This window comes from Alligator sinensis, unplaced genomic scaffold (assembly GCF_000455745.1).
Source record: "Alligator sinensis unplaced genomic scaffold, ASM45574v1 scaffold611_2, whole genome shotgun sequence".
NCBI classification, from domain to species: Eukaryota; Metazoa; Chordata; order Crocodylia; family Alligatoridae; genus Alligator; species Alligator sinensis.
Genome location: NW_005841869.1, coordinates 731,875 through 759,128, shown reverse-complemented (window position 1 = coordinate 759,128; position 27,254 = coordinate 731,875). Strand labels below are relative to the sequence as shown.

At 45.8% G+C, this 27,254-nt stretch overlaps 2 protein-coding genes across 15 annotated transcripts in view; both read right to left on the bottom strand.

Annotated features, from left to right (window-relative positions):
* The window catches only part of UBAC1 (UBA domain containing 1), a 66,845-nt gene extending 66,253 nt beyond the window's left edge, over positions 1-592 (bottom strand). The window contains exon 1 of the mRNA XM_006016938.1: positions 527-592. Within this exon, the coding sequence (XP_006017000.1) occupies positions 527-592 (66 nt within the window). The remainder of the gene's footprint in view (positions 1-526) is intronic.
* An 11,000-nt stretch (positions 593-11,592) lies between these two features.
* Positions 11,593-27,254, bottom strand: part of NACC2 (NACC family member 2) — a 79,738-nt gene continuing 64,076 nt past the window's right edge. For 13 of the 14 annotated variants that reach the window (XM_025193818.1, XM_025193839.1, XM_025193789.1 and 10 more), the window contains 4 exons: positions 25,285-25,452; positions 21,356-21,461; positions 20,926-21,023; positions 11,593-18,428 (listed from right to left, as the gene is read on the bottom strand). In XM_025193818.1, coding sequence (XP_025049603.1) covers positions 17,929-18,428; positions 20,926-21,023; positions 21,356-21,461; positions 25,285-25,452 — 872 coding nt within the window. In that variant the 3' untranslated portion in view covers positions 11,593-17,928. The remainder of the gene's footprint in view (positions 18,429-20,925; positions 21,024-21,355; positions 21,462-25,284; positions 25,453-27,254) is intronic. The other variant, XM_006016879.3, reaches the window with a different exon arrangement.

Here is a 27,254-nt window from a genome sequence, read left to right as displayed (position 1 = left end):
GGGGGGGGGTATATTCCTTCCCAACCCAAAACTCAGCGGTCAGTTTGTTCCTGAGCATGTGAGCAAGGCACACCAGGTACACTTATAGTCTTTGTACCACTTGGGGCACTAATCCATGTCACCCCAGGTCCTGTCTCCAGCTGTGGCCAATCTCAGATGCGTCGGGAGAAGCTGAACCTCACCGGCGGAAAAAATCCTTCCTGACCTTGCTAGGAGGTTGCCCGAAGCACGAGACGTAACTACAGGCATTGCCTTAATGGAGACTTATAAGCCTCCTGGACATGCCGAGGTGGGAGCAGGCAATCCTGGTCTCTCTCCATGGCCATGCGAGAGTCACAGATGCACAGCCTGCAAGGCCAGCTGGGGCTCCCACGGGCATCCAGCAGGACCAGTTCATGTCGGTGGGGTTTTGGTTTGAAAAAATATCTATTTTCCTGTGCAGGGCTGCAAGCAGCACTGAGTTAGCTGTCCCAAGGTTTCATGCCCCTCCGTCCCTGCAGCTTATGTTGAGGTTGAATTTGAATACCTTTGGTTCCCAGGCATTGGCTCTTGGAATGTCTTTTTCCTGATCTACCAGCAATCCCTTCGCCATCCGTAAGTGCCTGCGCTCACAGTTGAAGCCACCCCTTGATCCGTCTTTAGGAAACCGAATAAGTGGAGTTTCTCCAAGCGCACGTTATAAAACTTGCTTTCCAGCTTCTGGACCATTTTTCTGCCCCCCCTGAACTCCCTCAAGTATTTTCACGTCCTCCCCTGATGTGATGCTACAACCCTTTCTCTTTGACATTAGTCCAGTTAAGTAACAGCTTAGACTTCTATTTTTCTGATGAGAAACTGTTTATTGCCTCATCGTCCCCCTATAAGCCTGCTTGTCCCGTACCCACCGAGTCCTGTCTGACCTTGGGACTGTGCTTTCACACCGGTCGCCAGCGAGCCTGGCACAGGGACGGGTGCCGAGGGCTCCTAACTGCTATCAAACCAAATAACGGCCGCGCAGTGATCACAGAATATCTTGCAAAGAGCCTCACTTCTTTCCAAGGGGCCGAATCTGTACAAAGACCCCAGACAGAGATGAGAAGAAAGATGAGGGGTTTTTTTTTTTATCTCTCTTCCAACAGGCTTCCTTGCGGTTCTCTGTTGGAGTGGATGACAGACAGGGATTTTAATAGATCATTAAGATACTCCCATATTTTAACCCTGGTCTATCTTGGTCTTGAGACCCAAAGTAAACAGTGCTTGAAATATAACTAAATGCATTCGCGCTTTCAATTAAGTCTCTCAAACAAGGATTTCATTTAGATTAAAGGAGACATTTATAGTATGTTAATAAAATACCAGTTAGACATAAAAAAAAAGAGTAGGGCCTATAAGTCACATTTAATAATAAATATTGCCACTGTAACAATGTAAAAGGAGACCTGCCAGAACCACACTGAGAATTCACTGCCACTTGCAGCGTAAGGCTCATTTGATATTCATGAGCGAAGCCGACGGCATCACTCAGAGGTGACAGACAGCGGGATCTCAACATAGAAAGGGAGGGAAGCGAGCGGTAATGTTCAGAGCAAACCGAGCTTCTCTTGAAGTCGCTACAGCAAAGGAGAGGCCATGACACAGCAGGGCCTCACGTCCCCCCCAAGAGAAGAGGACAGATGAGGGCACAAGACACTCCTTTCTCCAAAACGTGGGGAAACCTGGTGAAAACTGTGCCGTGCAGGTGAGAACTTGCCATGGGCAGCTGCGGAGCATGAGGGGCAGGTGAGCGAATGAAAGATCGGGCACAACGCAGCTGCTGCGGCCCAGCGTTTGTACACCAGGCGGAAGTTCCCTGTTTAACCTTCCTCCACGCTGCGCCCGTGCATCGCGTAGTGACCCGGAGAAGCACTGCAAGGTCTCCCCTGGGAGGGCCTGTGCTCAGCAGCTGGCTGCCACAGGAAGCTAGTGACAAATAACATGGGGCCTGGACCTGAAGTGTGACAGTCATTCCTCAGATTAGTTGGGCTAATAAAAGATATCACATCTATTCAAAGACCCTTGCCTGCCTCTGTCCTTAGACCAACATGGCTACAACCAACAACCCCATGGTCAGTCCTCACTATTCAAAGCTCTTCCTTTATGTAGACAAGCCCTTCCAGGTGGTTGTAGAGATCGCCAACTTGGACAGCAATAACGGGCAGATTAACTGAGTTAGAACAATCTTGTCTGGTGCGTCCTACACAAATCCCCTTCTTCAAACTCTCTAGTCAGCAAGCCAATGTGCCTTTTCATAGTTCCCTAGATGTCAGGGGCTGGAAGAGACCTTACAAGATCATCGGGTCCAGCCCCCTGCACTTGGGCAGGAAAGACTTTGATCAGACCATCGAGACAGCTGAAGACAGGCTCATTTAGCTGAGCAACCCCAAATGCTGGAGGTTGAAGACACAGAAGGAACTGGGTTGGAGACAGCGCTGTGTGTTCGCCAAAACCAAACTGGTGCAAAACCTAAATGGCTTCCTGGGTTTGCACCTCATCAACCGTCAAAGCACCGGCCAGTGGAAGAAACACCCATCGGTAAAGAAACTGGAAGAAGCCTGAACCTGTGCAAATCAATGAAGAGTGTAATGGCTGGAGCAATTTCCAATCAGTTTGGTTGAGTGAGAGGGCGGGAGAAGTGGGGGAAAACTGGTCATTGCCAAGCTCTGAGAAATGTGATTTTTTTTTTCCTGGAAATTCAAGAATCTTTAGACTTCTAATTTATCTCTGGATGTCAGGTCTCTCTCTCCTTATCTTCCATCTCGAGTTATTACACAATTACAGGGTTCTCTTGGGAGCACAGCGCATGGTAATTTCAGACATGGCTGTAATACTACATCATCATTATTTAATGTATTTAAAGAAGGACACTGAACAGCATCTCGAACGGGCCTGTAATAATTCTAGTGATTAAAAGCTGGGCATAGGCGTGGAGGGAAACAACTAAACTAACTGAAGGTATAAAGTTTTAGTAGATACAGACCTCCGCCATCCATCTTGCAGGAGGGGTTCCTAAAAACTGAAGGCTCTTTAAGGTCAGGTTCTTAAAAAACAGATCCCTCCGTCCTCGAATGAATTGTGAGTAAACTAAAAGCATTATTTTGTCTGGGAAAAAAAAAAGGCAAGTCTGTGGGAGACTTTGGGCCTGCAGAAAACTAGAAAATAGTAACATGACAATAGGGCTGCCATCTTGCCCGTCTCTTCTAATGCATCTCAGTCTGACCTGCAACACTTTGCCCTTCTGCCAGTTGTCCCTGTAGATGCCCCACAGCTCTGCCGATGGACATCGGTCCTGGGCTGCAGCACTGTCCCCTTACTCCAGTACAGCCCGGGGGTTTTGGTACTGACCTGCAATGCAGCGTTATGCCAGCCCTAGTGCTTGGGGGAGCAGGTATTGCAAATGCCCATCACACTGGACTGGACATATACTGGAAAGTCAGTCTGTGCTGTCAACTAGGACCGCACGTAGAAACCACCAGCTCTGTCGTTACTTGTGAGCTCGGGCACACCGTCTTTCTGCAGAGGAGAACGAAAAGGAAAGACCGTCATTTCCTCATGGCTGTCACATCATCAGCAAAGCCTCAAGCCAATATCCCAGGCCTGAGAAGTGCCCAGAGCCCCCACGGATTTCCCTGGGAGCAGAGAGGGGGGCACCCGAGCTGCTGTCATGAACATTTGCCATGAAAGGCTGGCTTGAAGTGCCCATCTCGGATGCTTATCTTGCTGGGATCCTATGACCCTAGCTGACTTCCTGCCCTTTGGGCGGGGGGCTGGACTCGATAATCTTCCGAGGTCCCTTCCAGCCCGAATGTCTATGAAATCTATGAAAAGCCACTTTCCAAAGGAAGTCTTGTTGCAAGAAGCAGTCTGGCCTGTTCCAGCCGTAGACCAGGCGGAGTTAATGTTCCTTTGCTGAGCACCTACTGGGCGCGTCTACACGTTCATTAATGCGCCTTAAGTACTGCGCATTTAGTCTAGCGTTGCTTTAATGAAGTAGCAGCTAAATGCACAGTAACTAGAGATACGGTGCAGTAGTGCCAGTGCACGGTTATTTTGTGACATTTACTGCGCATTAGCCTCACAACACTGCGCAGTACGCTATTAGCACGGTTTTTAACCGCCACGCTACTGCACAGTGTTATTAGGCCAATGCACAGTAAGTGTCTCGTGTAGACGTACCCACTGTGGACTAAGCGTGTGCGTGCAGGCAGTTGCCGGCGTAATGTCAGGCCCAGCTTACCTCTCCCCATGGAAACTCCTTTGTGTGTCTGTGCCCGAGGCATGAGGATGCCCGAGCTGGAGCAGAGGCAGACTTGCCTTTCTGTAGCTATTTTGTCTCAGCAGGGTTAACAGGAATAAAAAACTATTTTTGGTCACGGCCTTCAGAGCACACGACTCCGATCGCGCCGCAGCGAGTAAGAGGCTGCCATTTTCATATAACCTTCCCTGACCATCTACCGCTCTGACAGCGCTCACACGAAAGCACCGTTCAGCCCAGGTCGAAGGCTTTCGGTCGTCCGTAGGGGCTGCTGGAATGAAAAACAGCCGTGTCCCAGAGTCTCAGCTCTCCAACATAACCGCCGCTGGGAGCACGTAAAACCCAACCTGCTGGATGGAACATTTCGAACTTGCGGCCTCGGGCCACAGATATAAACACTCGGGACGGGCCAAGCTGTAAACTATCTGCTTGCTCTTGCATCCGCGCCAGAAACTTCTAATGGCTGAAATACAGTATTTGCAAGTGAACGGCTTGAACACAGGCTCCCTCGTAACTCATCTGTGCGCGCTTAATTTATTCATGGGAATCATTTGAATGTGACATCATACATATTCATGCCGATATTGATTGTGATGGCAGGAAATGTTTGCCTTGTTTTTCAGAATTACGAGGCCAGGAGCTCATATTCCCAGGAAAATCCTTCAAGCCCAAATGGGATTCTGTCGAGCTCTTGTTTCAATCGTGTTATTATTATTACTTACTGGTTCATGCGGCAGCTTATCAGTAATAGATCCATGTACCGAGCTTGTCCTAGTTGTGGTTTCGGCGTTGAACAGTTGTTGCCGGCTGGCGGGGCTGGGAGGAATTAATGCAGCAAACCCCGGATTCGTGTTGTGAATTACCCACTGGGGCACCTTCCCAAACTGGCACCCCATTAAAGCATTCATCTCTGCCTCCAGTAAATATTACCTTCCTGGTGATAGTCAAGGCCGGGCCATGGAGTCCCCAAGGGAGTGTACTCGCAAAGGGTCAAGGTGGCACAAGCAGGGTCCGAGTCCTTAACCATCCCCTCATTTGTGGAAAGAGCCTCCCTGGTGAGTCGAGGATTTATCCCCCGCAATGTCCCTAGATGGTAAGAGAAAGGTGAGAGGGAACTGAGACCCAGACAGACTTAGGGAAAAACACGCCTTTGCTTTCGGGCCCCTGTTTGGCAGAGAAGGAGGGAGGCAAGGGCAGTCACCAGCTGTGGGTTTGGTCGGACTCAAGCTTAGGGTTAGGGTTCGGGTTAGAGACGTGCGTGGGATTTGCATGCATCCCTATGCAGATCCAGACCTAGACAGACAAGGACCTAGCAGTCACCTCCTGGTTGTCCAAGGCTGGTCATGCTGGGGGGAATCGGATGGAAACAAGAGGCAAGCTAGAGTTTAGCTTGGATTTAGACATCCAAGGGCACTGTAGACACACAGTCGGCAGAGTATGACTTTGGCTTCAGTGACTTGCCAAAGGTCACCCAGGGCACGTAGGGGATGGCATGGTCTCCTGAGCTCCAGGGCAGGGCCCCAACCCTCAGGTTAGTGCCACAACTGCCTCAGTTTCTCTGTCCGTGAGCACATGGAGCATAACACGGCAAACATGCATGTATCCCTCCAGGCGGGACGCCCTCTGTTTCAAGGGGAAGTGGTGGGGAAAGGCACTGTGTGCATGGCAGGTGGCACCAGCGTCTGGGCAGGGCTTTCCTTTCAGATCTCCCACCCTTTGTGCACCATGGAGGGATCTCAGGGGAGTAAGTGGGGCATACATGCCCAGGGCAGCCAAGCAGAACGCCAAATACTCTCCTCTCTTCCACTCCCAGGAGCAAAGCAAGTCGCTATAAACCTGGGTGGGAGCAGGGGGCAGGTGTGCAAAGCCAGGGTGACACCAATCCCCTGTCAAACAACTCATGCCACATCCTTTCCATGCCGCTATGACCGCTGCTCAAGTTCAGGACTGTTCCTGGCAGCACGGCCCTGCAGCACCGAGCACCCTGGGCGGAGACGCCCGGGCTCCTTGGATGCTGCTGAAATGCAAGTAAACTTCATAAAAATAGGGCATTTAGCTCAGTCTGTATTACCCACTCCTTTTCATGTTCAAACCTGGCACCGGATAAGGTCAATTGGCAGAGGTGCCCTAGGACTGACGCAGCAATGCCATTTCCCACCGCATGCAAATCCCAGTCTTCGTTCCCCCCGCCGCAGGTAAAGGTAGGGCAGACATTTCATACTCATCATCCAGAGATGAAACCTTTTTCCTATCTGCTGGGTTTTTGCCACCAGTTTTTTTTGTCTGGGGTGAGTTGGCGACTGCAGTTCTAGCCCATTTCAGCTTATAGAAATTCTATGTTATAATGAAAGAAGCATTATTTTGCCATTTAAAAAGGCCGTTCCCTCCCAACCCACCCCCTTTTCCCTCTTCACATTTCTACAGCGACATCGTTTACTTTGTTAAATAACTCATTTATCTTTTTATACTCTCTGCAGATCATAATACACCCACTCTGACAATGCCGCACACCAAAGACCTAATTTTAGAAATGGTGTTTATAAGTAATCAGTTTGAAATATTGGAGCAGCCGCATGATGGTTTTTCTGAAATACTGACGTTTGCAAGAAAGCTGCTCATAAGGAAAATTCTGATTATAACAACTCATTTAGAATAAATCAGTTTGAAATGGTTTATATAACACAGCGGTATGTGTTGTACACGAGGATCCAAGTTTCTGTGTTTTTTTCCTTCGCAGAGACGAGATGAAATAAAAACCCCAAGTGCTAGTGGGGTTTGGTGGGCTTTAATAGTTTTTTGGGGTTTTTTTTGATAACCAAAAGGAAATGCAGCTTCTCAGCAATTTTAAGGCCAATTGGGTTGAGGAAAGAAAAAAAAAAGACAAAAATTTCAGAGAACAGAATTACAGTCCTCCCAGTCTCTCTTGCTCACACTCGTCCTGATTTAGGAAGCATTTGTGAAGAAGTAGGCCAACAGCAGAGGTGATTTTCTGCTACTCTAGTTTAGGATTTTAACACCCCAACACCCCTCCGTGCACACTTCCTTTAGAAACGTTACTTCATGCACAATTAATTTTTTGCCCCCCTCTGCCCCGGGCAGACTTCGCCCGTACTTATCTTTATGCACCACAAATCGTCCCATGGGCTCCAGCCTGTGCGCACAGAATAGGGGGCTTTGGGCAAAACATTTCTTCTGGCACTTGTGATTCAACCTGTTTGTCATCCTAAACCCCACTTCTACCCCATCCCGTCAGGGTGGGACCTTGAGTGGACTGCCCAGCCCTACGGGCGTGTTGCAAATAAAAGATCTGCGGAGGCAAAGCGGGATAAGAGCAGCCATCTGCAAAGGCGCTTGGAACTGTAGCCCTCCATTTAGATTCTGTATTTGAAAAGCCTCATAAGAAAGCCCTAAGGCCAATGGAAACTTTCAAATGACTTCTCACCCGCCCCCTACATTTTGGCCTGTGTGGCTGCTGCTAAGCAAGGCCCTGGTTCCTTCTGCTGCCCAAACACTGCAGCACAAAGGCCTTGCAAAAGCAAGCTGGCTATAAGCTGAAGTGAAGTGGAGCACCTGGACTTGCACGGCGTTAGCCCAGAGAAACACAGGAAGGCAGGCGCTGGGACCATGGGAAGTGGATGCCAAGAGTTGCAGGTCTCAGCCGCGGCAGGCGCCGCTCTGCACCCAGACCCCCATCCTGGCCGGTGCTTCTTGGGGTTTGCAGGGAGCAGCAGGGCCGGCACGTGGCCAGGGTGCTGTGCTCTCGTCTGCCCCAGGGAGGGCTCGGCGTGCCCGCAGGGACCTCACAGCACTGCCCTGGGATGCTGCACACGTTGCGGGAGAGCAGAGCAGCCAGGAGTGGGGCTCTGGGGTCACTGCCACCCCCAGCAGTACTCAGAGGCACAGCCAACTAACGCAGGCAAGGCTAGGACAGACCCCAGCACATCACAGCCCCTTGCTGCCATTCGACGACAGCTGTTCCCAGCCCCTCTGGGAAAATGCCAACTCTTGGTGTCCCCTCCTTTCTCCACGATGGGAAAAAACCAGAGCTAGTCTCTGCTGCAGTGACCTGAGGAAGACCAGCCAGAGTGACTTTAACATGATGGACTCGTGGCTGGGGTTACATGGCATTAGCCCTCCCAGCACTGCCAACATAGTAGGACACCCCGTAGCACCCTGGAAAGGCTCTCGGGACACCCCAGGGGGCTGATAATCACTGTGCTGCAGTGCAAGGAGGCAGGGTGGGTCTAGTTTTGCCCCATCTGCCGCTCCATGGAGGGTCTGAAGTCAGGGGAGAGATGCACCTTTTTATAGGCCAACTAAATAAGATCTATGTATAGAGAGAGAGCACGAGCTTTCATGAATTCCCTTCATCTGAGGCTGTGAAAGGACCTGCAGAAAGCAGAGTATAAGGAGGAGAGAGGAATTAGCATCCAAAACACAAGGAAGGGAAAAGGGAGAGAGACACGGCGAGGTTTTGCGGGGGCGCAGTGCTAGGAGAGAACAGCAAAGAGCAGTAAACCCACAGGAACAAACCCGGGGGTCACCAAAGTGAATCCAGGTAACGAGATAAGACTCCACAGTCCCTAACGTTTGACCCAGACATCTCACTACTCAGCCAAACAGAGACCCAGCAAACTCATTCCCTGACACCCCCGGGCCCGAATTTCCAAGCAGGGATCTAGACAGAGAAGGCCACCCGCCCCGGCTGGCCCAGGGGTGACCCCTGCCCCTGCCGCCCGGGTCCGAAGCAAGGCAGGGGTTAAGACAGTGAGTGCGCGCAGGCCCCTCCTGCCCCTGCAGAAGTAATTTATGTGCCTGTATTTTTGGAAAATGTTTAACGTTTTCCTTTATGAATAGGCATAAAGTGCTCAGTGAAGCAAAGAAGCCACATTTTTTGGCTGACGCTGCATCCTTTTTTGACCTCAGCAGTTGAATCCGAGAAAGAGCCAGAGAGTGGATTTAGTGGGGGGTGGATTCAATTAAAAAAAAAGAAAAAGATTCTGGTGCTCCAGTTGTTTCCATGGTAGGGTCCAGCAAATACGGGGGGCTGGGGTGGGGAGGGGGGCGGGTTTGTCTGCCGTCTGGAGAAATGTTTGTCTGATAAAAGCTTATTTCCCCGGGAGGGAGAGGGAGGAATTTCATAGGAAAGCCCCAAGCAACGACTTGCGTCTCAATGTGGCCACCCTATGGCTCTGCAAATGCAAAATGAAGACGGTTCCCCGAGCCCCCCACCTGTGGGTGCAGGTCTGATCCCAGGCAGCCCCGAAATCAGTGCTGCTATGCAATGCCACCGAGGGGACGTTTCTTAGCACCTAGAAGCCCAGGCTGCGGCAGAGGGGGATCTGGCTTTTGTCCCTCTGACGGCAACACCCCCAAGCTAGTCCCTGGGCTGAAGAGAGGGTCCCCACTCCTGTCTCCCCATCAGTGGGGATAGAGGAGAGGACCCCAGGTCGGGGTTAGGCAGGGGAAGGCGATCGCCAGGAGGCAGAGGTGCAGGCAGGGCAGAGGCAGCGATGGGCTGCAGGGCCCCAGACTGGTGGGAGCCCTTGTGCTGTGGGTCCTCACCAGGGCAGGGGCAAAGCAGTTGGTCCCTGCCCCATGGCCTGGCGCCCCCATCCCTGGCCCGGGCTCCCACCGGCTCCTGTCCTCTCTCATCTGCCATGTACGTGGGTGACAAAAGATGGATGGATGTTTCCAGCCCTGAGAGATGCCTGGAGCGAGGCTGGACACTGGCGCAGCAGGGAAGGGGCAGAGGAGGGACCTTTTGGCTCCTGTGAACCAGGAAGGAGCTGCTCCGGGCTGCACCGGTGCTCCAGACCCAAGGCTGCTGCAGGCTCCCTGCCGCGCCCAGATGAAGGTGCTCCATGCCTCAGTTTCCCCACCTGGAACATGAGCGATGCCCCTGCCCTGCCCATGCCGTGTGACACAGGCTTCCCCCCTTTCCCCTCGGGGGTGGCTCCTACCAAGCTGCCTGGAGAAACTAGATGAAGACCAGCCCTGCCCTACCCAGGGCTTCATAGTTGCTGGGGCTGGAAGGGACTTAAAGATCATCGGGTCCAGCCCCCCGCACTTGGGCGGGAAAGACTGCTGGGATCAGATGACCCCAGCAAGACGGGTGTCAAGACAGAAGAGACCCCCTGGCTCGTCTGCTCTCTTTGCGCCGCTCCAAGCTCCGTTCCCCAGGGGAGGGCAGCTGAGCAGGGCTGGAGGAGATGCACCTCTTCCCCCAGCCTATGCTGGGTTTGCTCAGGTTTCCAGGCCGGGGGGCTGAGGGACGTGTCCCCCTGATTTCAGGACATTCCCCCAATATGGTCTGGGTACTAGCGCCTCTGGGAATGATCCAGGGTGCAGTGTCCTCCCACCACGGGAATGATCTGAGGCTTCCTCTACCCGGTTGGCTTTGCACTGAATGAAGCCAACCCAACCTCTGCCTGGCTCTTCCACCACGGGCCCGTCTGCTAAGAAAAAAGGCAACCTTGCACCTACCTTGGCGCTGGTCCCTGCCGAGCCTGCGGGTCCAATGCGCTTCCAGCTGCCCCTCCATTTCCAAGCACCGCAGCCACAGATGCCTTTCTTCCCGACGGCCAGTCACCAAAATGCATCTTATTCCTATCTAACAACAGGGAAACACAAGAAAGCCTCCTTTGATGGGCCTGGACAACCCAAGGAAGGTCTCATGCACCTGGACACGTGCAGTTTCTCGTGCCACAGTGATGGGCTGGAGGGTTTGGTTTGTCCTCCCTGTTTCTGTGCAGAAAATGGAGATGTAATTTGTAATTCCAGTAAGGGGCTGCTTAACTGGATACAAGTATATCAGAAGCAATGGGCCGACCTTAGACTGTGGAGCTGGTTTTATCCCTGCAGGGTTTTATATGCTCCATTTCAAAGCCAACAGGAGTCTCCTCTCTCCTGATCGGAGGGGATTTGGTTCAGGCCTGGGACCCGGTCTAGAAACCTGGAAGCCACCTCCCTGCCCATCCCATAGCTAGCAATTTTTGTACATAATTGGGATGTCCTCCTCGCATCCCTCCTGCCATCCTCACGAGCCCCCGTGCTCCTGCCCTGCCGCACCTCCTGGCTCTCAACCCACCCCAGGAGACGATTAACCGCCCTTCCCTTCTGCGTCCCAGAAAGAAAAAGCCAAGCCGGACTTTTCATTTTAATTTTAATTAACTTTATTATTTTGTAAATGTGAATTTTACAAAGCGTTTTACAATTAATGATCACATCAGGGGGGTTTTTTAAATGGATTTTTTTGTCATATGAAAACAGCTATGAGCACATTTTGAATTCTTGGCAGGTGGGGGGGTCTTCACTTTGTCTTTTTTTTTTTTTTTTTAGTTACTGATATATTGTGTCAGCCATGGCTACAAAATAACAGTCTTAACTATACAGAGTAACAGCACATAAATACTAGTGAATAATGCACTATATATATATAAAAAAAAAAAAAGCTAGCGTCGTTCGTGGCTGAGACAGTTGAGAAACATAATTCAGTGGTACTGTGAAATTTTTCTTATCGCACAGAAAGTATTTTTTTTTTTTTAACAGTCATGAATTACAGTACTACTTAATACCCTATACAGACTCTTTAAAAACAACCTTGTACTTTAAGTCTTTTTTTCCCCAAACATTCTGTCCAAAGGATTAATGTTCTATTTGAATCAAGTGCCATCCAAATGTTCAAGTCAAAAATATTTATACATTTATACTTAGGTTTTTTGTCTTTTTTTTTTGTCTGCTAAAAATAGTATTGCAAGTTTTGGCTTTTATTTTGACATAAAAATCACACTTGTGTGCAAAACGCTTACAATGGAAGAAACTGGTCGGAACACTTGAAGGTTTTCCAATTTGAGTGCTTTAGACTTCGGCATATTTTTTATTTAGTTAGTTTTTTACTGGGTTGTTTTGGGTTTGTTTTTTTTTTTCCTTAAACCCTCATTTTTAGAACCATCTCATAGCAAGCCCTGAATATCTTGGGCACGGTAATATGCACGTTTGGAGCTTGCTCGCTGACATAATGACAAATTCATACAGCAGGAACACTTTGAAACAGTAGTTGAAGCCCAAGACAGCTATGAACTCTCAATTTTGTGTTTAGAATTTACTGCCGGCAGAGGCAAACAGGGGTTGTCTCTTAGTTTTCAGTTGTTTAATGGGCCATACACCCTTCTCCACTTGCAGCAAGTTATTTCCATAAAAATAAGCAATCTGAACAAAACCTTAGCAATAAAATGACTGAGGAAATGCATCAGTCCTTTGCCGAATACCATGTCTAGAATGCTATGGTCCTTTAAACATGTGTTAAATAGGGAACAATTCCAGTTTTGTGCTGCTAATAAAAGAAAAGGAAAAAAAGAAAAGAAAAAAAAGGTGGTGGCAAGTTAAGTTTACCCTTTTGTTTCTCTCTCCCTAGTAAAGTGTTGCGGCATGCACGAGGATGATCAAGAGGGAAATAAAACATGCAGGCCTACCTGACAGCACGGGGCTGAGCCAAAGGGAACTGTAGCCCCTTACGGAGCGGCTGCGGAGAGGTTACATCAGCTAAGGCAATATTAAAGCAAAGCCGGTGGCACAATGGATGCATCTTTAGATTCCCAAAAAAGAGAGAGTGGGTTTTTTCGTGAGGCTTCTCCTCTTCCTTCTTACTCCCACTGGACTTACATCAGGGTCACTCCACTGACTTCTGTGCAGTGACTAGTGGGTGGATGTGAAGGAAGGAAGGAATTGGGCCCAAAAAGACTACAGCATCTTCCCATAACACGGGCACGATTCACCCCCTTGGTCAGAAGATGCCCACTGCCAGCCAAACCCGAGCGCGCAGCGTTCAGATGCTTTCCGCAAACCTTAGCCACGCGTGGAATTGTTCATTATTAACACAGGGTGGACAGAGATTCAGCAGAAGGTCATGCTACCCTTCTACCAGGCAACCGTAATCAGGACATTGCTCTTAATTTCAAGCTAACAAGGAGGAGGAGAGGGTTTGGGTTCTACACTATATGGCAACTGCATGTAACTTGTAAGCTTAAACTCCATTCAGTTTTTTTTTTTTTTAAAGGTGCTTGATATAACTTTAGATATACAATATACATGTAATATTGCTAATAGTCAAGCATAAGAATAAAGGTGCAGACATACCATAAATACTGATGCTTTGATTTTATACTACCAGATGAATGCAGTTTGCTATTCACATTATAAAGCAGCCCCAAGTTCTATAATTTAAAATAGTGTCGTAAACAAAGAGGAGGGAGGAGTTGGTTATGGTCTGATCTCCTTAATCTAGTTTCCTTGGAAAAAATGATCAAAAAATTCTAAGGCACTCAGGAAAGCCCCGTACAATCAATGGACTGCTCTGTTTTCACTTTACATTCAGTATTTTAAAGGGATTACTTTTTTTTTCTCTGAAGAATACAATCATTATCCATATACATTTTTCAAACGTATCATTAATCCTCCACACACAGGAAACATTAGTGCAAAATGCTTGCCCTCATCTACCAGATAAGGAAAAAAACCCTACACCCTTCACATTTTAAAAGTTTTCCTTCCTAAACCAAAACAGAAAATGAAACCAAAGTAGAACCCCAAAAGAAAAAAAAAAATCAACCAAAAATATACAGGAAGTTGTGCTAGGTATAAAAATATATATATTTTCACTGTGCAACTTGACTCTCTTCATATTCTCTGTTCCAAGCCATTCTAAATCATTCAAGTACTTCTGCTGCTAATTCAGTCTAGGGTCTCCCCGTTCAGGCATTCGGTGCATTTGTTTTCTAGGTAGGATTGGTCCAGAGCAGCTTTAGCCAACAGCGAGTCTCAATTTGAGGGTTCAGTAAACTTACCAAACACGAAGAAATGCCACAAAAAAGGAGGCAGCATTCTCTTTTGCTTTGTATTAATATAAAATCAAAGAGCGAGAGAGGTGGTCTCAGCGTTCCCAATGCCATTCGGACTCCAAAGATTGAATTCTCCAGGGCAGGTCTAATAAAGCAGAGATTGAGGTCTTGTCTCCCCCACGTCCCAGCTCGTTCCACCTTGGACTTAGCCAAGTTGCCGGAGGATGTGCGGCAAATGCAGCTGTTCCTCAGGAACGGCGCTGCCCCAGTGAGCCCTCGCTCACCAGAGGGTTTGGTCTGTCTAACTGAGATGTACTTTCCATGGAGACATTTACCTGGGTGTTATGGTCATATGGCTAAAGAACTGGACCACGCAAACTCTCTGGAACAAAAAGAAAAGGAAAAGAAAAGGCAGCCCAATGCATGCCTAGCTCTACGGTCCCCTATAGTTCCTTTAGTAAGATATGCTCTTAGGGCCATATCCTGGCATGTGGTACCCAAGTACCCGTCTACTATGCAGCTCAGAAAGTGCATATGCTCCATGGTATTCTGCCAGCCACGTGGACAAGCCACGCAAACAGAACATGGGGCAAGCTCTGGGCACTCGGCGTAGTCAAGAATGGACGCTGCAAACAGCGAGAGAAAAGTTTCATTTAAAAGAAATGGGCAAAGTGCAAATACAGCCCATCGCTTCAAAACTCAAACGCACATGAAGAATATCATCGGCCCTGTGGCTGCAGCTCTTCACCCACCCTGCCCCACACACAACTCTGCATAGGTGTAAAGGGCAACGATCCAGGTGAGCGGGGAGGACAGACTACCCAACTCTGCCGTCTGGCCAGGTTCAATCCATGCAGAGCTCAGAGCTGTGCAAGACGGAAGGCAGAAACGACCCAAGCAGTGTATTTTACTCACAGCAAATAGAGAAAGAGGCTGGAACACACTCAGTGTTGGAGAGCTTTGCTATTTAGATGCAATCACAGCTTCAAGTCTACCACAACCACAACAATGAAAAACCCTCAACAAATGGCCAAAGGCTGGGTCACCCTTACACTCCTTGAAGACCAAGAGGGGAGCAAAACCCTGAGCAAAGCACTGTCTGTGAACACAGTAACCAAAAAAAACAAAGAACAAAAAAAAACCCCACCCCAAAATAAATAGTCACCAGTATCACTAGCGAGTGACTAACCGTGCACTTTGCACTTGTTCATAGTTTCAAAACTTCATCTTCATAAGAAAACTGTAAGTGATAATTTAAAATAGGCATTTTAGTCACAGTAAAACAAACCAACCAAACCAAAACCAGCCGTATTTGGCTTTCACATCACTTTCCCCAAAACTTAAAGGCATTCCAAGCTCGACACTACCAAGCATCTGCTTCATACCAACGAGCACCTGGTATTTCCCTTTTTTTCCCCCATACACCACTGTCTTCATGTTGGCTCACAGCACGCGCGGAGCCCCTGACTCCCACCAGCAAAACCCTGCAAACCTCTCACACCTCTGCAAGTAGTACAAACTGAATAATGGGACTTAAGGAAGAAGCACGATAATGGAGAAGTGTGACCTGTGAGCAGCGTGCCATGCTTTGTACCCGATACGTCCCCGGAAGTCCTGGGGTAGCATTGCTACCGTTGGGAAAGGTTTACTGTCACTTTGGGGAATTCCTGAACTAAGGTTTCTAAAATGAAAGCCCTCACAAGAAGTCGACACGCAGAGAGTGTGAGCGCACACGTCCTGCTCAGCTGGACAAACTTTCGCTACGACTTGCACATCTACCTGCACACGTACCAGCCGCCCCTTCACTGAATGCATGGCTCTAACAGTCGGACACGACACAGTGTGTGTTATTGCATAATAATAACGCGTGCCTCGGTGTCTCGATAGGCACGGGACCGAGAAGGCAAAGTGTCACCAAATGCACCGCGAAGGGCGTCGAAAGAACAAATATTTCACCCTTCCCTTTTCCATAAATTCATGTTGGAAGGCAAAGTACTTCATGGAAGAAGGAGAAAGCCAAAAAGCGATAAATATAAACCTGGTGTTTTTCTTTTCTATTACACTTTCAATTGTTAAAAATTAAGAGCAGACTATAGGAGACTCTGGTCTAGACTACAGAGCTATTGAGGTGTTTCAGCCTAGGCCGGTCTGATTTAGCCAGATGCCTTAACAGGCTTCCACAGCTGGAAGGAGAGTTACTATTCCCAACAGATCTCGTCTGATTGGCACAAAACTTGCTGTTCTTTAAGAGGGACAGTGCTTGGTGGCTGTTGTCAGTTGTACAGGAGAACGACTTTGCTCCCTGCAAACTGGCAGCTGCGCTGTACTGTGCACCTATGTGCACCCCAAGTCAACATTGAGTTTCCTGGAAGTGAGTACAGATTTTTCACTCCTGCAGGGCCCCTCAAACCTGTGCCTTAATCAGGATGTTAAATTAAAAAAAATTAAGTTACAGTAGCCCACGCGTGTGCGTGTGTGTAAGGGGGGGTGGAATCGTTATCTTCTTCTGGTCTTACGAGCACCTCAATCGGAGGGAGGATGTGATGGATGCCCCATCCATTGAGTACTTGCCTAGAAGTTAAATCCTATTGCTCCCTCAATCCAAGGCATTTAACAAGTACATCACTGGAAGCCATGTTCATTCAAACCATTACTGTCAGGTACAGCAGAATTCGCAGTGAGGCTTGCTCCATCTGCCCGTTACGGTTTTGCTTCCAATGATCATTCCACCCCCTACGACCTTCACCTTTAAGCTTTTTAAGGAAAAAAACCAAACAAACCAACATTATATATAAATATGTTCTCCCAATGGTGCATTTAAGTTTCTCTCTGAAACGGTTACGATCTGACTCAACGATTGGATTGAGTCAACAATTAAAGTCTATTAGCCTACGAAAGAGGTTGACTGTTTGCTCTCGTCACTGCCACAAGGTAAAGGAGGTGGCAATCAGAAATAAGGTCATAGGAAATGGTTCAGTTAAGAAGCTGGTAGTATCAAGCTACAGCTTGTGCTAGCAGGAGAATGAGGGGGAAACGAAAAGGAGTGGCTCCGGGAGAAAAAAAACCCCCAAACCCAACAGTCACACGCTGCAGGGAAAAGGTAAGCTCAGGGTCTCATCTGCAATGACCATGCACTCCTCCCTGCATATATCAAATAAAAGATGCGGCCACTCCATCCTGTAACTGAAAAAAATAAAGAAAATCAGTGGACAGACACGGAAGAGCCCTTAGACCTTAGTTACAGCATCATGCTCAGCAACACTAATGTTAAGGATCTGTTCTCTGATCGTTAAAGTGTTTAGCAATACCCGCCCCCACCCCACCTTGCCAGAGCCATTCTTGCAAATAAAAATGACTCCGGTCAGACTACGTCTACCCTAACGTATCCTGCTTTCCTGTTAAGTGACGGTAAAACTTTCTTTAGAGGAAGAAGTTAATGATGGCTTTACTTCTGAGTTGAATAATGCATGGGGTGATGATATGGTGGTGGCGGGGGGGGATGTCTAGCTTTTTTCCTCCCCTTCTTTAAAAAAAAAAAAAAAAAAGCTACAGTCTTATAGACTAACCTCAGGAATATCAAAAAAAGGAGCCCAATAGTTTTAAGTAGGTCACCATAGACCTAGTCATTTACAGTATAACGAATGCGATTATTTCCTTCATAAATTTTAAATACAAGCAGAATAAAAATCACATTTTTTTCAGGCAACAGTAGCAGTTCAGTAGGTAAGTGGCTTGATCACATTTTTTTGTATTAGTAATGCATGCAAGCAGCTTTAGTATTACAGATCCCTTATAGGTCACAAAACGTTTTCTCTCTTTTTATAAAGTCCCTCCATAAGTACCATCTTGTCTTCTCACAGGAGTTTCTGGCCGGCTAGTGGAACCAGAACCTTGTTCGAAAGGTTGTGGAGTGCTTTGGGTTTCTGATGCCATGGCCTCTGTGCCAGCTGCCTCCTGTATGACAGAGCCAGCTCCTTCCGCATCCTCACTCTGTTCAAATGACTGGTTGGATCCATTGCTTAGATCTACATTGACTGTGTTAGTTCTCAAAGCTACTATCGTTCCTGAATCGCTCCTCCTCTCTGCATAGATTCGCTGCTCAAAGACTTGAGCCGTGGGAGACTGGAACTCTGGATCCAAGGGAACGCTGTTTGTCGTGGAGCCCATGACCGTGCGGTACATCTCCATCCCCTCGGGCAACATGGATTTAATCTTCGGAAGCCAGCGCTTGCGCACTCGTCGGGCGTTGGTACACATATCCGCGGCAATAACATTCATCTCACTTTCCTTAAAGCTTGGGGCAAAATTCTGGCAATACACTGCAAAGACAGGGACAGAAAAAAACTAAGAACTGTTAGAATAGGCAAATGTCAAAGAGGCTCGTGTGAGCGAAGCCTTTGTCCCAAGTCAATCGGTGGGTCGCAAGACTTTGCTCACAGGCAGACACTTTTAGATCTGGGAGGGAGCACATCGTTTTATCAGGTACAGAACTGTTTTTCTGGGTGAGTTCAGTGATCCCTCTGGTCTCATATCCCATCTCAGCAGCAGCCAGAACTACTACAGGAGAAGATGCAAGGGACTCTATATGGGATGATTATGGAATAGCCCATCCACGGGGAGGATTCCTTCTTGGGCCCAGGCAGTTAAGACCTGGCTTATATCCAGAAACATGAGTGTTTATATCCTAGATGTTGCCACTGTGTGATGAAACCTCCCCAGCAGGCACTCCAGGACTTACATTGCTCCCAAGGTTTCTCTATCTATCTCTAGCAGGATTTTATTAGTCCTGTAGTTAAGGGTAAAATATCATCTAAAAGATAGTGGGGAGAAGGAGCAAGTCCTTCAATGGTGACAAAAGCATAAAAGTGCCCCACGTACCTGCGTGAGGAGCTGCCTGTACACGGCAACTGGGTTTTGGTGGTCATTTACTTTGGCTCTCGCTGCATAACTGAGCAGTTAATGCAATCATGCAGCGGTATCACATACACTAGCAATTCCTAGATGCTTATGGACACAGTGACTTTCACATGGATACTTGTGAACATGAGCTTCACACAGCATTGCTATCTCCTGGAGATGGAGTAGCAGGGGCTGAGCACCTCTTGGGGGGGTTCTCAGCACCTTGCAGGACTGAGCCCACAGTCGAAAGCTTCTTCCTTTCTCTGGGACTCAGTCTTTGTTTTCTAAATGCACAAATTTTGGCTCAGGTCATTAAAAGGCAGTCCAGTGTTCCTGGCTTGATAGATTAAATAGCCCTCGTCGTCTTGATCCTCTCCCTTCCGTGCCTTGCAGATCTACAGGCCCCAGGAGTTTAGCAGCAATTAGGGAGAGGAAAGACTGATTTAACAAATCCTCCCCACCCCAACCAGAAAGAAAAAAAAATCAATCACTTGAGTTTTCATTTTCTAGCAAGATATTTACATAAAGATTTACTATTCAGACGGAATTGGGGGGTGGGGAGAAGGTGGTGAAGGGCATTGATTTGCATTGTTTATTAAGCGTATATTAAATGGGCTTCATTGCATTTAAATACCAGCCTGCTCTAAAGGACAGTTTCTTCCTTCTTGCTTGCAGCTGACAGCAAGCACCTTTTGCCCTGCTAAAGTGCTTCTTGAATTCATGAGAATTACTGTAATAGGCAAACATTTAACCAGTTGGTTTGTGGTGCCTTGTATGCCACCTGTTTTTTTTAAAGACTGAAACCCTTTTTCTGCATGGGTTAAAAATAATCTCTTAGGTTTTTAAATGTAATGCTTTATTGGCTCACTTTCACAATTTAGAAACAGGCCAGATTACCAGCCAGCGTCCATCACCGCAGCTCCATGGTTGGCCCTATGCTTTTAGGTGTCACTGACACTGGAGTCAGCTCTTGGTAACTTGGCCACTGACTCACTGATATGAAAGAGCAAATTTTTATTCATTAAAATATAGAAAACCTTACCCTTGACACCATAGATGTAAAATCAATGTTGCTTTTACATATCCCTTTAAGTGTAATTACGTGCAGTAAGGTTCCTATTTTACTTATAAATTAAAAACAGATTCATAAAAACATTTTCAAGGAAACAGACTGTGAAAGTAACACAATTGCTTATATTGAGATTGTGGAACAGATTAATCCACATTAATAAGGTCTGAGGCACACAGCAAACATTTCCAATTCTCAGGATCCCATTTACTGTGTAAGAAAAAAAAAAACATGCCAAAAAATAACGGCCCCTTGGCCCCTAGCTGTGCCCAGGATCAAACTGGGCCAGGAAAAGCAATGTCAGAGATACCAAAAATGTTTCTGGAAAACAGAAGCCCACTCCCCTCATAGTATTCGAGGCTCTGATCTCAACGTCAGATGGGCAAGGGTGAATCCCAGTACTTGCATCAATCTGACTGAAGGACCAGAGCCAAGTTTATCAAAATTATTTCACACCATGAACCAGTCAGTTCCACAGCTGTCAGCTTATAAACCCAGTTTTCTTATACCTCTTCTACTAATAAAATTAGGCTGCAGGACGAGTGCCTGGAAAATACAGCAAGCTAAATTTGAGGTAATGTGAACAGTAAGGCTCAATTTCATGCTTCACTCTCATCAAACACAGAGCGCTCACTTCAAACAAAAACATGAAGTTGTTTTTGAAAATCGTGGAATATTTCAGTGAACTGATTTGAATTTTCTTACACCCCAATTTCAACACACAGATATGTACAATGATCACACAATCCAGATGGCCCTCCCTTGTTTAAAATCTCAGCTCTTTCTTAGTCTTTTGTTCTTGGCACGCTGTTTGAACACAGCAGCAGTAAATCTCTCCCTCTCCTTACATTTCACTGCATTAAGAACCCTGCTGTCCAGGGGCTTCCTGCTGGGATCACTAGTGGAGGACCGGATTCCAGTGCCGCAGCTATTGGCAAGCGTGTTCCTGCAAGAAAGGGAGAGAAACGCAGATCCTTATGCCCTGGATTTCAGGTGAGAGCGAGCACTTACAAAGATGCAGAGAAAAAGTGTGTCTTATTGGGAACATCTTGTTACAGAGGGTAACCACAGTGTATATTTTAAGCAGAAGAATCAGCAGAGCTGGTATTTTAGCTTTGACCATCATAGATAAGGAAAAGTAGAAAAAAAAAAAAAAACCCACAGAGGGGAATGATATTAGAATACAGATTCAAATGACTATTCTGTAAAGCACATTTACAAGGCAGCGATTGCTCTGAATTCCCGGACAGCCAAAGCAAACCCCCCAAAAGCACGTACCGATCAAAGAAAGTGGCTAGGAGACGCCTCAGCAGAACCTTATGTTTGACACCTGCACACAGATGACAGTTCATCAGCTGCCCTCGGGTGATATAAACACCTGACCCTGAAAAAGTTCAAACATACCAAGTTTATAATTAACAGCCCTCGTTCCCCCTGCTGCTGTACATTCCCCATGGACTGCACACCACTATATTCCTATCAGGATCACAAAGGATCTAGGGAAGAGGCTGTCCCAAACGATGTGCCTGTCTATCACCCAGTACAACAGGGCCTGGGTCCCAGCTGCACCCTCGAGGAACTACTGTAATGCATATCTCTAATCACTTCCAAAGAAGCCTTTGCAATTAGATGCCTGTGGGGTTCGGGTACCTCACTCCCTGGAGGGCCTGTGTAAAATGCCAGCCAATGAGAATAATCCCCTGATGTGATCCAAAACAGAAAGATGATCTCCTGCAATCAGATGAAAGGACCTAGTTTCTCAAAAAGTGCACGGCACTATGCTTTGTCTCCTTAAAGAAATACAATTTCTTTAAGGAGAATCCCACAGTAGATGATTGCCAGCCTTCTGAGAAAACAACCACCCATTTGGCTTTCCTTTTTTTTTTTTTAAAGGGAAGAACTGCAGAATACACACCTAGAATAAAAACGGATGCAGACATGGAATCCATGCGTTTCCCGCAAACCCATGATACCTTTTGCTGAGCTGGGCATTTAATTTCTAGCACACACAATTTTTGCATATTGCATCTACTGGCTTCAAATATGTTCTCAGGGAGAGAAAGGACCCCTGCCAATGCAGCTTTGCCTTACACGTCCAGACGTTTGGAAACAAATCCTCCGCAGATCTCTTATCCTTTCATTATCAAGCACTTTTATGTAGCACCTAGCTAGCAAAAACAAACCTACTGTGTGCCTCACAATTGGCCTGCGTGAACAAAGATGTGGAGGTGTATTTTCTTTTCTAAGCACACTGTTACACTATACAAGAAGGGTTGTTTTTTTCAATTAAGATTAAATAGGGGATCATATCTAGAGTGGCAATGGACTAAGTACTTCCAGACACAGAGACGTACTAGAAAAACAGAAATACTTCTTACATTTCCAGGAAAGGCTAACAAGGGTTATCTTTAATCTTACAGATACATATAAGAACAGAACAATATTAAAAAATTAGTTGGCCAGGTTATGAGAAAACCTGGAATAACTCTATTGAGCCCCAGGGAACCACTGTTATAGGGGATGCAACAGCTCATAACCCGTGTCTTTCTAGCTTCACTGGTGTGATGACCACTTGAATTTTCACCAGCAGACGACCTTTTTCTACTTGCATAGATTTTTTTTTAAATGCAAGACTATGGATTAGAGTGTGAAGGGGGAAAAAAAAAAAGAGCATTTGTGCCTTGGGATTTGTGAACAGTCCTTACCATTATGCTCTGTATGCTATACCTATCAATCAGTTTTACTCTGATCATTTCAAGATTTGCTTAAGGATCTCTTAGAAGAATGTGCCCAAGTTTTCAGAATCAGTTGCAATATGTAAAATCTGAGACCAAAGAAAATACTTAGTTTATGGAGGTTACTAAGCTTTCACTGAAGGATTTTTCCCATCTACTCTAGGCAGAACAACCCCATCAATTTTCACTAAGTTTGCAACAGTAATTAGCTGCTGAGCCTTTATTCAGTAACAGTATTTTAGAGATAAGCCATCAGAGAGAAAGCCAGATGCTACCAAGGGTAGCTTCACTTTAATAAATAAAAAATAACCAAGGCAGCCGCTATCAGTTAGAGATATTAATCTACTTTTTCCCAGATTGAAAAATGTAAATCAAGCAAAGATGCCTGGAGCCAATTTGCAGCTCTCACTGTGAAAATAACCTATACCACTTGATGTTTTGAAGAAGTCTCACATAAAATGTAAATGGATACAAAATGAATATTCCAGCTTCAAAATAAATACTTGTGGTTTTATTCTGTGTTACGGTATGTGCGTTTTATTTCTGCCTCCCATTGAAGAAAATACATGTCCTCCATCAGACAGAAACCTTTCTAGCTACTTCTTGAAATTAAGATTCCTACTGCAAGCTGAAAATAAAAAAAAAAACCCCAAACTCTGCCACTCAAAGCATTGTATTCAAGAGATAAATGGTCAGAAAGAAAGGACAACTTACTCCTTTCAATATCCTCTCTCACTAGAGGAATTCTAAGCACTTAACAGGTATCTAATTAAACCTCAACAACCTAAGCGGTAAGTAAGGGGTATTACATAGAAATGTTCACCCCATTGTTTCTGGAGTGGAAGACAAAAGCGCACCACAGTATAAAACAATGCAGACGAAGTGAAGGAGGAATACGTACCCAACTGAGACCATGGGAATTTAGGGCAGCACAATGCAACTGTCCAAACTAGAACTTGGTGTGGACATAAGGGTCAAGAGCATCTTCTTGCACAAAGTGCTGGAGGATGGTTAGTGGCCACAAAAGAACAGGACCACAGGTTATGACTTGTCCAGTCCAGCTCTACAGCCTCCCTGTAAATCAAACTGAATTGCCACCGCCTCCCAGCTTTCCCAATGCCTATCCTAAATCACCATCTGGATGAAGAACAGTGGAAGAAGGCTTAATGCACACAGGCCTGAAATGATTTGGGTAGAAAGACTGAAAAGCTTCAAAAAACACCCACTTTCTCTACAACAGGGGTGGGAAATTAGTTTTGTCAAGCCATCAAAGGCTACATGACAGGCAGCCAGGGACAGATATATATTAATTTTCTAAATTTTTAGGGGCCCCGCGGGCTGGATAGAATGACCTGGCAGGCTGCATCCAGCCCATGGGCTGCATTTTGCCCACCCTGCTCTACAACATCCATCACGCTGGAGGGTACCTGTCCTTGGGATGTTAAGCTGGCCCAGGGCTTTTAAAACCCTAACTACAACTGAGTCAATAATGGACTCTTTGGTTAAGTGGCAAGTGTAAAGAATTTTAAAACAATTTCTCATACTAAAAATGCAATCTTTCAGATTTTATGGCAAATCAGAAAGTTAGAAGAAACCTTATTTTGAGTAAAACAAGGTGTTCTGCAACAGTTCAAACATTTTTAAAATGGTAGAAGTAAAATTAAAGGAAAATTCTGAATGAACTGTCAAATGGAAAAAAAATCAAAACCTTTCTTTACCAGTAAGTCCAGATGGCACACTTCATTTGCTGCTGGAATATTTCGATATTGTTTTCAGAAATCAACACCAATTCAAACTCAGGATTGTCAACCTGCAATTCCACCCCAAAATTTCGCTGAGCTACACTCTTAATTGCTGTTGGTGACAAAAAAAATGACCACTTTCATCTGCAGCTAATTATCTGATGCCAGTGGCACCTTAGCCATTAATCTACACACCATCTGTGAAAATCCAGGATTACAACTCAGAACACCAAGGAGAGATCTACAAGTCATTCAGGGTGATTTTTCTCCACACTACTGAAGATGTTCACGGTTTACATAAAATCCTTAAACAGTTTTATTCACTGATATAAATCCGTCAGCTGCTGCTCTGTGAACCTTATAATTTGATACCTAAAAAAAGCATTTTTTTAAAACTGCACCTATATTAGAATACAATTGTGATGCAGCCCATAGCAGACAAGAATACAAGCAGAGGAAATTCAATTAACATGCTAAATAAATTCAATCGAATAATTCCTGTTAATGACACATCCTTCCATCAGTGAATGAAAGGAAATTTGAGATTTTTTTTTTGACTGATTGGTGATGAGTGTCTTTGTTCATAATAATGCTAAAATACGAAAAAATGCAGGTAATATATATAATTACAACTAAAGTTTAAGTGAGATGAAGTGTAATTTCCAAGAATAAGAATGTCAATATTCTCCAGCCGTTCTAGTGTAAAGAAAAAGAGTTACCACGCTGTTACCTGCAACAAGTTCGAGTTTTTCTCCCGGATCTCCCTCCGAGTAGAGTTTGGGGTGGCACCGATATCCGATCTGACTGATCAGACTGGCTGGGAGAGCAACTAAGTCGCGTCGAATGAGCACACAGGAACGATTCTCTAGTGGAATCTGCTCTGGCTTTTCTTGAGCTACTTGAAAAAAAAAAAAAAAAAAAAAAGAGAGAAGCATTACACAGATCAAGTACAGGGGATGCAAAAGTGAACACTGCTGCGTTTTGATGATTCCCAATCTCTTTTTCCACAGCATTACTTCTGAAAGCAGCTAATGACTCCAGAGACAATCATTTTCCAGGTAAGGGCACAGGACACTGCTATCCTGGATTCAGGATCACTATCAGTGGTTTTCAAAATGTAGCTGAAAAATTCCTCGCATCCTGATGTCTACAAAACAGGCTTTCCTTTTTTCTGATCGTTTTCAGGAAGAGGAGCTCTTGGAGTAGCCTTGCTCTGCATGGATTTTAAGAGAAAGATTAATGTAGCCCAATTATGCTTTCATCTTCTTTTTAAAATGTTTATAATGTGTAAAGCTGGATGATTCTGAGCACTGAGATTATTCCCAAAATGTGGACAAAGAGCATACAGAATTAGCTTTCCACACACAGGACACTTAAACTACTGTATGCAATGAAACTAAAACAAAACGTTATGCCAATGGACTACGGGTTTCCCAAAAGTGTCATACATTTGCCAGTTAGGTTAGTAGCTACTTCAATAGAAAAACTCCTTCTGCTGCTGAAGTTAAACGTAAAACCTTATAGATAGATCCACACTACACCAAGGCAAGCCAATCTGGGCAACTCAATGCTATCACTGTGAGCACTCACCTTTTCTACATCAAAACAGGTCTCCTAGGTCTCCTTTCCTTCCCCTCCAAGTGTTTAAACTTTTATCTCAACAACGATCAACAAAAAGAGGCTTTCTTAAGCTCTGGCTTGAAAAACAAATTACACTGCAATTTCACTTAAAACATTCCCTTACATACAATTAATGGGGCCTGCCACTGCCTATTAGCAAATGTTAATGTTGAAAAGCTAAAACAAATGAGTTTTACTACTAACACTGCAAATTCTCGTTTTGTGAACATGCAGAGGATTAGCTTTCTAAAGCACATTTACAGTGGAAGTCCACAGGCGTGCTTAAAATGACCTATCCCAGCAGAACTGAGCAGATACAGGTGTGATACAGGCTCCAACTCCATGGATAATATTTTTAAACATTATACACGAGAAAACATTTATAAGGTTCTCCTTTTCCAGGAGTTTTGATAACACACCAAACTATAAATATAACCGGGTTGATTCCTTCGAAAGGATTTAAATACAGCTTTAATACCCAGGGGTGTGGATCTATTCTACTTTGGTATCAAACATGGAGAATTCAAGCGGTGGACTGAAAATATACACTGCTTATGCTCTTAAGTGTCTTTTACTCTTAGTGTTTTGGTGTTTCATAGGCTGGTTTTTCCATTCCTCAGATAGAAGAGCAAATCTGGGGACTTTCTGTGAACTTGTTGCTGCAGTAACCGCAACCCAAATGCCTCTTTTACAAAGAAATGAGTGTTCTAACTAGGACATGCCCTGCAATGTTGTATTGTTATGTGACAGCACATCGTAGGGCGCAAGGCTGTAAAAGCCAACAAATTATAAGGCTGTATTGAGTATCAGTGTCTTGCAATGCTGGCCTTAGGTGCAAAAGCTTTTTAAAAAAATAACTTCACAACAACCCCAGGGCATTAAAATGTGTTTTCTAGAATAAGACCACCTTCCTCTATCGAGCAACAGACTGCCGCTATCCTGAGTAGCTGAGGAACAAGAGTGGAAGAATAAGCCAGATGATATTTTAAAGCATATTTTCTCCCACCAGCATGGCCTGATTATCTATGCAAAGTAGAAGTACTTTGTAATGCTGATGTGCAGTTCCATTTACATAAGGAA